This window comes from Doryrhamphus excisus, chromosome 13 (genome assembly GCF_030265055.1).
Source record: "Doryrhamphus excisus isolate RoL2022-K1 chromosome 13, RoL_Dexc_1.0, whole genome shotgun sequence".
In the NCBI taxonomy this organism is placed as follows: Eukaryota; Metazoa; Chordata; class Actinopteri; order Syngnathiformes; family Syngnathidae; genus Doryrhamphus; species Doryrhamphus excisus.
This window is the reverse complement of record NC_080478.1, coordinates 12,567,646-12,580,670: the sequence shown is the minus strand read 5'-3', so window position 1 is coordinate 12,580,670 and position 13,025 is coordinate 12,567,646. Positions and strand designations below refer to the sequence as shown.

The 13,025-nt window shown below is 39.1% G+C and overlaps 1 protein-coding gene across 3 annotated transcripts in view; it reads left to right on the top strand.

The window, feature by feature from the left end:
* Positions 1-13,025, top strand: part of myt1lb (myelin transcription factor 1-like, b) — a 131,676-nt gene that overhangs the window by 38,560 nt on the left and 80,091 nt on the right. For all 3 annotated transcript variants that reach the window (XM_058091313.1, XM_058091311.1, XM_058091312.1), the window contains exons 2-4: positions 698-808; positions 5,682-5,727; positions 7,809-7,842. In XM_058091313.1, coding sequence (XP_057947296.1) covers positions 5,682-5,727; positions 7,809-7,842 — 80 coding nt within the window. In that variant the 5' untranslated portion in view covers positions 698-808. The remainder of the gene's footprint in view (positions 1-697; positions 809-5,681; positions 5,728-7,808; positions 7,843-13,025) is intronic.

Below are 13,025 nucleotides of genomic sequence, written 5' to 3'. Positions count from 1 at the left end.
TAACACACAACAGGAAGTCTGCACACTCACTGCATGCCCACGGTTGTGTTTGTCCTGAGGGACCAATGATTGTTTTGATTGGAGCTACTTTGAGATGGGCTGTGACTGTGTGTGTGTGTGTGTGTGTGATGGGCAGTCTGCACCCTCCCAAAAGTGGCTGTCATTTTTTTAAAAATCTGTATGCAGCATCTGTTTTCTCTCAATGTTTAATTAGCAGCATCAGAGGGAAGGAAAGAGACAGGCAGTGTTCAAGGAACATCTCTATATCCTCTCATATCTCTGTCTTCATTTATTTGTATCTAATTTGACCTTTTTTTTTGACGGAGAGGGACTACTTTTCCCACCCTCCCATTCCATTTCCTTTCCTTCTGCAACTCTGCGAAGGATGGGGAGCTGAGAAGAAAAATCATGGAGGCAGGCACGGATCATTAGCTATATTTGTCCCCACTTCCTGCAGAAGATGATAGATCTAGCTAATTACCACATGTTGCCAAAGCCTATCGCACATGACAAGCGGCCGTCTCCATGGCGGAAATCTGCATCGGCTCCGGCGTGCGCCGCATAGCTGATGCTATATGACTATTCATGAGCTGGAGTCAAAGGAGAAAAAGGAAATATCAGACGCCTCGTGTGAATTAGGATTGTTATGGGCATGATTTTAATGGTGTATGTTCTCCATCGTCTTTATTCCTTGTAGAAAATGAATCTGGAGGAGACGTGGTGAGCATTTCCTCTCCAAGAAAAAAGCCAGGAGGTCAAGGTGGAAGCAGAGGTCTGGAAGAACTGTCTCAACCCCAAACCATTGCAGGTAGATGCAAACCCTTCTGTATACGTACCTAAACACATTCCAATATTGTTTACATTGACACATCTTGTCATTAAAACTTATCATATAAGTTGCTATACATACGATACAATGGCAATGAGTCACATAAAAAACTGAAACCTGATTCGTCATTCATTCATTCATTTTCTACCGCTTTTCCTCACGAGGGTCACGGGGGTTGCTGGAGCCTATCCCAGCTGTCTTCGGGCGAGAGGCGGGGTACACCCTGGACTGGTCGCCAGCCAATCACAGGGCACATATAGACAAACAACCATTCACGCTATTCATATCTATGGACAATTTGGAGTCGCCAATTAACCTAGCATGTTTTTGGAATGTGGGAGGAAACCGGAGTACCCGGAGAAAACCCACGCATGCACGGGGAGAACATGCAAACTCCACACAGAGATGGCCAAGGGTGGAATTGAACCCTGGTCTCCTAGCTGTGAGGTCTGCGCGCTAACCACTCGTCCGCCGTGCCGCCCTTCGACCGCCGTGTCGCCCTACCTGATTCGTCATTGCATATTTAATTTGAATGTGATTACATTTGATGGAACTGCAGTGGAACCCACTTAAGACAGCCCTGCTAATATCGCCAACCAGTCCCGGTCCACCATGTTTTTGCTGCTATTATTATTAGAAAGTGCACGTTGAAGTCGACGTCAACATACATGGTCGACTGCGTTACTCTAGAACTTCCTACTAGCAGACAAACACCATTGCAATGTATAGCAATACAATAATCCCTTCATAGAGCATAGAAAACCTGTTTAAGACCTTCAAATTAAGGTTTTAACATTATTAGAGCCCTCTGGACATATACTAACAACCCCCTAGTCACCTTTACACTTGTATTACATAATGTAGAAAACATAATAAGACTTGTGTGTGTTGCTATAAATGTGTTCCCTGAGGGCGCAGAGTGAGTGGCGGACAGGAAGTAGTGTGAAATAATTATTGAATTTTATGCTTGAAGCTGCCTAATGAGGCAACATATATATAATATTAGTTGAACAATGCAATTTTTACTAATAATTGTATTCTAGAAACAGCATGATTCGTGAATTTATATATTTTGGAATAATTGCAATAGAGTGAAGCCACAAAATTTGAACCAGAAAATGTTGAGGAATGATTGTATATGACAAGCACAGATGTTATTACCACATAATGAGTTGGTCTGATGACATTCTGATCGCAGCTCTACGTGTTCAAAAAAAAAGACTTCACACGCCAAGACCGTTTTTTCCTCACCAGATTTCTGTCTCCATCTTCCTTAGTCGTTCTCTTCACTCTGGCCGTTCACTCTCTCTCAGTGCCCACTCAGACGTGCAGATCTCCACAGCCTTTCACACTAATTCAGATGCACTTAGCATTGGGTTGGCACACGTTTTCTGTCACTAGATGATGCATGGCGTGGCTATTTGCAGAGAAATTCGATAATGCCGGTGCAGGTTTGGTGGCTCTGTAGTGCTGCACTGGATGGAATACCAATGTGTGAGAGTGAATGACTTTGTGTGTGAGGGTGGGGTTGGTTGCCATATGTGTAAAACACATTCTTCCAAAAGTTGAAGGTGAAACAAAGAGAAACTGATAACTGTGTGACATGTTTTGACGGATGCTTTCTCATCCCATCCCCCATCATTACCAAAATTCAAAGCACACACAACCACGTAAACAGGATGTCAGTGCTGTATTTGAGTCTGTTTCCTTACCATTTTTCAGAGATAATAATATTGTTACTTCTCACCAAATTATTATTTTTTAGTTTTTCAGATTCTTACCTGATCATTCATGTAGTTTATTCATTTTTGCTTACGTATTATATTGGTTGTTTTTTTTGTGCCGTGTGCTCTACTTTCGAATGAAGCTTAACTAAGAAAAGGTAGTCCTTGGCTTACAAACCGCTTCCTAAATTAGGATGAAAATCAAGTTTTGGTCTAAATCGGATAGTATACATAACTTTGAAAAACATACTTCCTCATACAAATATGTGCTTTCTACATTTCTTTAATCAGAATAATTGAGCTTGGAATCAAAGAGATGTACAGAATGTTGTATTAATTTTGCATCACTCCATGGACTTCCACGGCTATATAGCAAGGCTAAGACCATAAGAGCATTTTTTTTTTTTTTACATTTTATCTTTGTACGGATATAATTGGAATATGGAGAGATGCCATTGGCTTCCTCCTTATCCTAAATATGCAGACCAGTCTTCATTTTCCCAAAGTGTCCAGACACAGCGATAAAAAAAACAAAACTGCATCTATAGGCTTCTCCAACATGTTGAGCTGGGCTGCCAAGCATGCTTCCAGGCTCCAAATCTCATGAGGAGGTTTTAAGGAAGGCAACAGGAGTCGACAAGGCTTCCACTGCTGACGTGATTGTTGTGCTGTTTTATTTAGATAATGCATTTGCTCACTGTTGACGCTCTGCTCACTCTTGGCGCAAGCTGTGTTTGAAACTGCATCCTGCGAGTGTCTAACAATTTTGGATAATTTCAGCACGTTTGTTCACTCACAACTCGGTAGAATTTTAAACTTACAGAAACCACATAAACCGGCCTTTTTTTTTTGGTTGGATTTTTTAATACACTCTAAAAAAAATCTATTTTAAAAATGAACAAAAACAACAACAACAGTAAAGATTTTTTTAATTTTACAAGAGAAACATTGTAATATTATAAGGAAAAAAATAAATTTTACTAGCATAAAGCTGAAATATTAAAGACATTTTAAGTAACATTTTGAGAAAAAACATTTAAAAAATCAAAATAAAATCATAATTACGAGACAAAAATTTTGAAGAAAAAACGGCAGTAATTTAAAACAAAACAGCTGAATTTTTTGATAATGTATAAATATTAATTTAATAAAAGGGGTATTCTAACAATCAAAACACATTTTTTACAAGAGAAAACTTGAAAATTATTATGGGAATAATGTCATAATATAAAAAAAAATTAAATGAAAAATTTAATATATTTGGAAAATAAAAAACTGGAAGAAAAAATGGAGCAAATACAAAGTTCATACTAATAACCTACAATATATCACAAAGCTGGAATCCATTTTTTCCAGATGTAACATTTGAGCATATCTAAATGTGTTGGTGTACAAAATATTAAAGAGGCCCCTGCATTCTTTCATTTTTCAGTATGCGGCCCTTGACACTTAACGATAATTAGTATAATTATAATTAGTTACAAAAGTCCAGTGATTGTCATAAAATGTTGTTATAAAGGGTTGACATTATGGCCAGTCTTTACAAGGCCTCAGCAATAATTAGATCAATATTTTTTTAAACCTTAATGAAATGTCATCCTGCTGTAGGGAAGTTATGTTCTGTGCTCTAAGCGGCTCACCAGCAGAAAGTTTGCCCAATGTCACCGTCCTAACTTTTCTACATGTAGGCTGCACAGTATGGAAGAGTTTTCTGACTGGGCAGTTGCTCATCATCATCTGTCATTTGTCCAGCGACATATTTATCCTCTCATCCTCCACCCAAAAAAAGACTTGAGGTCATTCCGTCCCAACTTACCTGCTAATATTTACAAGGTATCCTTGCCTTTCATCATTTTATTTTCCTCCCGTTGAAACATTTATGGGCATTCATAAAGAAACAGACCATTAAGATTGAAGGGCTCGACAGGCCTAAGTGTAGTATTAATAAATCATGTTTAATAAAAGAGACATCCAAACAGGGTCGTGGCCCCTGTTATCTTCTAAACCCAGCCGGCATGAATATTTAGGAACATCTAAAAATATGAGTTCAGAGGTGTTCAGACCCTTAAACAATTTATGTGTTGTTGGGAAGTGGGGAGACCTTCATACTGCAGCACAAATCGCCAAACATACTTGGGATCGAGCTGGGAATCAATCATACAGGATATCTTGACATGCATGTGAAAGGACAGTACTAGTTAAATGTTAGGGCACACTTTCTTGGGCTTTTGAAGGTAAAGGCATGCTAACTTTTGATTGGGTCTATAGTGAAGCCAATGGAAGCCTATGAATGGATGAGTACCTATTAATAGATGCTCAATGGATTGATTGTTATGAATGAATGTACATGTTTACAATAGTTTACATACCTAAACAGTATGTAGTACATATACATGAGGGTTAGCCATCATAATTATTTCCAAATGTAAGAATTCAACTCGAAATAATGTCTTCCAAACAAATGTATCTTATTTTTATTATTATCATGATATATTATAAGTGAAAAAGCAGCTATAAAATGATATTATGCAGTACTTCGTAGCTGCTTGATGACTCTGCTTCATTGATCACAATAACCTTAATAGGATCCTAAAGCTGCCGATCATAATGCCATAATCATAATCATAATGACATAATAAAGTCATTATCTTATCAGAAACTCAAAAATAAACTTGTAATTTGGGGGAAATTACGGAATTACAGTCAAAATATTATGAAAATTAAGTCATAGTATTGTGAGGAAAAAATCCTGCATATTATTTACGAAGAGAGTTGACAGTTTTAAATTAATTAAAAAGAAAATAACAGCAAAAATGGGGATAAAAAGCATAAAGACCCAAGTTCTTAGGAAGACCCTTTTTTATTGTTGAGTTGAATGTTTCTATTTTGTGTTTTTGGACGACTGCAGCCAAATCATGTTATTGATCACATTTACAAAAATGTATAATATGATTTAAATATGATTTAACTACAAAATCCAGATGTTTTCAGTCACACCCACCCCACCCCATCCTCGACAAACGTACGAGAGCGCTGTGAATCGGAAAGAACGTGTATCTAAATGAAAGCTAATTTAGTGATGCTGTCTGCAGTCGGTGCTTAACAGCTTGTTTGTGCCTTCTCTGCAGATGGAGGTGGATGCAGACGATAAGCGCCATCGCACACGCTCCAAAGGTATCCGCACTGATACACACAGCCATTCAGGGTGACCTTCACTCCCCCAACAGCCAAACACACTGGCACATATAGATTTTACACACACCGCCGCACTTCTCGCAGACTGTCACACTTCAGTTGCTTGTGTCACTGTGCATCCACACCTCCTTTTTTTTCCCATCTAGACCACACAAACACACTTTAAATCTGTGTTACACATCAAATACTGTCAAAACATGCACAAAACAATACATAGTCCAAAGGGAAATTGTCCAACTAACAGCATACTCAATTACTGCAACTACCCATGTGACTTTGGTACGCTTATAGAGGAAAAATTAGAATTAGAGGACTTTTTGATGCATTCTTTATGTCCCCTCACTTAAAAAAAGAGGGTGTCAAACATCTTTGACAGACTGAGAAATAAAGAACTGACCCTTGTTCTAACACCAACTAAATCAAGCGCTAAATCGGTGGTGGTGGTGATCACATGACCCCCGGTTGAGCCCCAGCTCGTCAGTCAAAGTAGACCAGAAACGGTTCCTAGACCATCTGTGTGTCCAGAATGATGTATTTTAAACACTTCATCCCCATCCCTTAATTTATGTTAATTGTTGATTATTATTTACTACAAAACAGAAAAAAATACTTTTTGTTTTTTTTAACCAAATGTATTCAATCACTTATTTTTTTCCCAAAGTGTAGTTTTCAGGAGACAAATATGTTTTTGTGTTTTTAGCTTGATCTCCTGTGTGAGATATAGCTGCTGTTATCTACATGGACCCTTTTATGACTTTGTTTTGTTTAATGGTATGTCAACTTTATATTCAACTCTTGGGATCTGTTTTATATTGTACATAAGTACAATATTCTCCTATTATTCATTGTTTACAACTCTTATGGATGTGCCAACAGCAAGCTAGAGAGCTAACTAGTTAATGTTGAATTTTTTTTCTTCTAAACCTAAGCCAAAAATCTACCACTTCCACACTGACTAGGAGGATAACTTTCTTCACTCTATTATGTTGGACATGCCATGGCTGCCTGCTGAGTTAAAGTAATATAATGCAACGTAATGTTTTTGCGTCCATGTTGTGTGTCTCTACTGCCACCTAGTGACTGCAGTACTGCATATTTACTTGTATTTCAATATGTTTTGAGTAACAGACCGTAGTCTACCACGAAACTGCGATCATTTATTAATTAATGCATTTCTGAATAAACACAAGATAGCGAGCGAGCAATAATACAATAATACCACCACAATATTTCAATACCATTATAGTTGATCCCGGAAAACGGAAAACCGCTTATAAAAATGCGTATTTTTGACACATGGCCCACCCCCTTGAAACCCTCCTGTTAGTTTGACATGAAGTTCTCCTCTGATAGTATCTGCAATGAAAGTGACTGTTATAACACTACATTCAGTTCCCAAACCTTCCCGTTTTCTCTTTACTTGCCATTGGTCACTCACAACAAAAAAACAGGTTTGAGACCAAAATATGCCTCACATAGTAGTTTTGTTTATAAAATATATCATTATGAAGGTTCTGCAAATGTTAACCTAGCTAGTGCATCAGTCGCCAAACAAACTTTTCTGTCTCACAACAGACAACAACGGTGCATTCAAAGACTGCCAAACAGAGTCCCACATTTCAACATTTGACGAAAAACCATTATTAGTGAACCATGAACACATTTATATTTAAAATGTGTGGGCTTTTGTCCATTTTACCCATATATATATATATATATATATATATATATAAGTTATTACCAACTCATTGTGATTGAGATGAGAAAAAGGTCTATTTTTGTTGAAAAAAAACATTGAATATGTTCAAGGATCTAGTGTATGTGCAAAGAAAAAAAAGTTTAAAAAGTGCTTGCTTCGGTTGGTATATTAGAAAATATACACAAACTATTTCGGATATGCGCACACATATTTTCACCAACATGAATTTGGTTCATTGCATTACATAGGCAAAAGGTCCCATTGATTCAATATTCAGCAGGTTTCTGTTTTATATTTTATAGGAAAGAGATCAGACATCTTTTCTTCCTTCTTAACCAATGTTTCTCTTTCACCCTCTCAGTGCCCGTGGATCCAGCATTAACAGAGCTATTCAGGTCAGTTGAATTTCAAAAGTATTTCCACTCCATGCTTGACACAGACACTCGTACAAGCCACCACACAGTAAGAAACCTGCACTCACATCCACAGCTCAGCATGTTGTGTTCATGCTGAGCTGAAAACACTCAGACATCTTGTTCAACCAGGAGCTACGCCAACTCTCTAATCGTTGTTTTATCACCAAATATACAAGAAACTCTTTTTAGTAGCAAATCATAAAGGGAAATGTTTGAATAGTTTTGCACCTTGGGCTTTTTAATTGTCACAAAAGATGAACAACAAAAATGGAAAAAGTCTGACTTCCATCTCGTTACTACAATTGCAGCGTATGAAATATTTAGCAAGAGGGTTTTCTCCACTTTTAATGTTCCAACTAGACAACCTAAATTATTCACTTTTTGTCTCATCTACTTGATAATGTTAAAAGTGATAGCCAATTATCAATTCATTAGCCATGCAGCACAACTTCTTCTCCCTATTGACGCCCACAGCCTTAAAGATCTTGTTGAGTGGGTGGAAGGTGGAACATATTCATTCTTTCATATTCATTTGCCATTTCAAGATTTTATTTGGAACTGAAAAAGTTTTTCTCTCATTACAGACATGGTTCTTTGTTAAACATTGTGGACTGCATTGTAGTTTTTTACAGAATACAGTGGAACCTTGGTTAAAGTCATTAATACGTTCCAGAAGGTCCGTCTCAGACCGAACCATACTTTAACCAAATAATTTTTTCCAATTAGAAATAAAACATAATCTGTAATAAGGAGACTTGTGTGTGTGTGTGTTAGCAAAGAACCACAGAGTCAACCGCTCATGATATCATAGACGGGCGACAAAGCTGACCCCTGGTTTATGTTTCCATGTACGTAAGAGCACAGTTAGGCTTACCCATTATACTATAATAACATGAGACACGTGTCATATTGTGCACTACATGGGAAATGCATGCAAACTGAGGCAAAAAAAATATGTAAACCAAAACATATGCTAATCAGGGCATACGCTAACTGAGGTTGTATCTGCCTAGCTTTGGTTTTTGTACTTCAATTGTGAATTTTTACCACAGTGACATTTTGTTTTTAAAACAAACAATACAGTTAGTTTGGAGCTCTTTTTTGTCCCATGGTGGAAAGCACAAACTGAACAACTATACTATCTTGGAGTCATGATACTAATTATGTCTAGTCCTCAAAACACTATGTGTGTTGTTTAATGAACATAAACACATAGTGTTTATTACAAAGGTTGTTCTGTTGCGAAATAACAAAGACGGGAAACATCTGCAACATGTATTGGAATTTGTGAAACGATCACATTCTTTACACAAGCCTGCATCTGGATCTCCACGCACCTCGGTCTACCCGACTGTCCCTGCCGCCCTATGGTGACCCAAAGGCAGACAGCCAATGTGTCCTTGGCCCCTATCCACCCGAGTTCTTCTGAACTCCAGGGCAACACTCTAAAACTGCCAGGTGTTTCACCTGGAAAAATGTCCAGCGATACTCCACAGAGAATGATGGCAGGTTCAAGGGCTTCTTGCAGCCCAGAAAGCTGGCTAAAAACTGCCTATAATGTATACATGCAGACTGATTTGGTGCACAAATAGCCATGTTAGAAGCATTATTTTCATTATGTTTGACACTGAAGATAAGCTCTCATCTTGTTTTCATTTCTATTGTATGTATTCATGCATCACAACAGGTTGGAGCAAAATATTACACACATATGTATGTGGCCGTACCTTGTACTTGCCCCCCGCCTGCTCAAGTGCCAACGACTAACTCTATGCAGCACAAGGAAAGTTCCTTGCTGTTCTTTTGTTTACTTCCTGTTCTGTACAGTACTTCCTGCAGTGGCTATTGTCTTATTGTATTAATTTAGTACAATAACTCTTAGGGGTGTTCTTATTGTGTTTATGTGTGCTGCTGTAACTTGTTCCAGTGCGAGGAGAACTTGGTGAGGGGGCGGACAGACAGTGACTTTGGGAGTTCAGAGTTGTGTTTAAGGTTGGTGTGGAGATCGGGAAGATGATTGGGAAGACCTGGATTCGGTTCTCCGTTTGGCATCTCTATGTGAAGTTTGCATGTTCTCCCAGTGTGTGGGGGGGTTTCTACGGGTACTCCGGTTTCCTCCCACATTCCATAAACATGCTAGGTTAATTGGTGACTCCAAATTGTCCATAGGTATGAATGTGAGTGTGAATGGTTGTTTGTCTATATGTGCCTTGTGATTGGCTGGCGACCAGTCCAGGGTGTACCCCACCTGACCACAAAGCCCTTTAGTGCTCATACTGGAACAGTAATCACGACCATGTGTTGTACTATGCCTTGTACTGTATATGTCTTGAAGTCTAATTTGAAATATTTAGTGTTTGTAAATAGTACATTGCATGCTACACAGTTAGAACAGCTAGTGAGTCTTCAGAAACACAAATCCTACACAATGCCCTCTTCCTCACCTACTTGCCATTAAAATGTACCCGCCAATTAAAAGGCTTAACAGAGCCTTTGTCACAGTTTATTTGCTTATGTTCCACATAGTGCAGCACAGTCTCTCGGGAGAAAGAGGCATGCAGCCCACAGGGTGTGTGTACTGTAGTTTATTAATGTTAGTCACTCAGCCCACGAATCCACACTAGTTGCCATAGCGGGTCAGTTAGTCAAAGAATTAACATGTAGTATGTCTTATTTTAACACATACATATGGTATGTAGTCTCCCTTGAATTAATCATTAATTACACAGTATAAGGAATAATCTGCAGTGGAGCTCCAAACTGTTTATTTCAGTGTCCTCTACTTGTCTTTGCAAGTTCTATCCACCCCGGCAATGTGTGAATTTTATTTGTCCTTGACTATGTGTTAGGAGGCTGCAGCAAAGATAAGGTTCCTGCCTATTTATATCAATAAATAATATTGCACCTGGAAGATTACTACTGTGTTGCCTTTAGCTGATACCCATAGATAGTATAGGTGGACTCTCCCTCCTCTCGCTTCCCTTCGCGCCATCCCCTGCACTCTACCTCCATTGCCATTTCAGTGGCTCCTCCCTCACTGATCCTTCTTGCTCACTCTTCTGCTGCCTGCAGATAGTAATTAATCAGGGGATCAATATGAGGCCTATCTCGAGGCTGAGGCGTCTATAATGTCGATAATGTGGCTCGATGGCCCCTCTCTCCCGAGAGCTGATAGTCCTCAGGACGAACACATTTGACTTTCGGTAGAGCAGCCTGGTTTGGGTCATAAAGATTGCTGCTTATGGCTTTTAGGATGTTTACATATGTAGACTGTGCTCATATGTTGTATACACTAACATAGAATTGAGTGGGAATATGACCGCAGTATGCTTGTACTCATGGCAGATGAAAAGGGATTGTGTTAAAATGTATTGAGATCACTTACAATAAATCACATTACATTGTAACCTCAGTTTTTGTTTGATTTTGTTTGGTTTTTGTATGACTTGGAAAATTATTAGTGCTCAAACAAAGCATCCGCATAATTTGTAGAACAATGGTTCCCAAACTGGCTGCAAGGCGGACGAGTGGTTAGCGTGCAGGCCTCACAGCTAGGAGACCCGAGTTCAATTCCACCCTCGGCCATCTCTGTGTGGAGTTCTCCCCGTGCATGCGTGGGTTTTTGCCAGGGACTCTGTTTTCCTCCCACATTCCAAAAACATGCTAGGTTAATTGGCAACTCCAAATTGTCCATATAGGTATGAATTTGAGTGTACCCCGCCTCTCGCCCAAAGACAGCCGGCATAGACGACCCTTGTGAGGATAAGCGGTAGAAAATGAATGAATGTTTCCCAAATTTTTCACAGTCCCATACCCATTCAGACATCTGACTGGAAGTCATATATCCCCTACACCTGCACACTTAAAAAACATAAACCACACAATGAGACATCTCTGATATAGTATCACAATGCATGCTGGGAGGTGGCGTCACTTAAGATTATGGTTGTGACAATATATCTATGTATCAAGTCGAAAAGTGACTATAGCTCTAAAAGTCACTTATATATATATATAGAAGGTCTTGAATGGGTTTTCGCTGATTAACTAGGAAAATATTCCATTTGTAAACAAGGAATCCTACTTCACATAAATTCACTTATCGCGGCTGGGTGTGGAACCAATTTATTGTGATAAATGAGGGACGACTGTATAGAGAAATGTGGTTGGCTTATTTTGCTGAAAATAGTTATTAGGCCCGCAAAAGGATCCATTTTTGCATTATCACCACAGTTTGCTTAATTGTAATAATACACTGTATTTGTATTGCACTTTCCTATTATATTATGCTGACTGCTGAATAACATCAACAATGTTTTTCAAGTAGCCCTGAAATGATGTTGTCTTTGATTGGCGGGGTGTTGTACTTCTTTCGGATATCCTACCAAAGACTCGTTAGAAAGGGCTAGAAGGCTAAGTGGACGAAAACCACGCCAGCATAATGTCGCTTACAGCAGCTGAATGAGAGCTTGTGGGGGTCGGGTGGCGGTGTGGGGGGGTTGAGTGTCTGGCAGTTGACAACAGCCAGCAGACACTGGAGGTGAAAGTATCTCTTCCCATTCAGAGGTCCAATTACATGGTTGAATCTCTTATATGAAAGAAAAAAAAATAAAGATAGTTTCAACTGATACCCCATCCGAATAAACCCCGTCAAGGCTTTCAAACTCAGAGTGCAGAGAGGAAGGGTGGGGTGGGGGGTGCTCGACTGATCAGAGCACACATTCCCCTCCACGTCTCTTTGGTCATTTGCATATTTACAGTCTGCCATGCTAATCACGTTCATTGGGGTGTATAACGACAGTGCATGAGCTCATCAGGGGAGGACTGCATTTGTGTTCGATGCAGCAGGAAGAAAATTCCTTCCGAACGCTTCCACCCCACACACGGCACCCCTCTTTTTTGAAAGAAATGGTTTCTCCTTTGCTAATCCAATTTCAAAAGACAAAAAGAGCCATCTTATGTAACTGGGACAGCTTTTGCTAATTATGGTGTTAATGCATGGAGGAGAATTCCCCTGATTTGGAACAAAGACCAAGATTTGTGAAGATATTTTTGTGTTAGATGTTGCCTGTTTGAGCGAGTGCACTTCTGGCTGTATCACATTCAAACAAAGCACAGGATCTATCACTGGCGGCTGCTTTGAATCTCTGTTTTGACTGGCT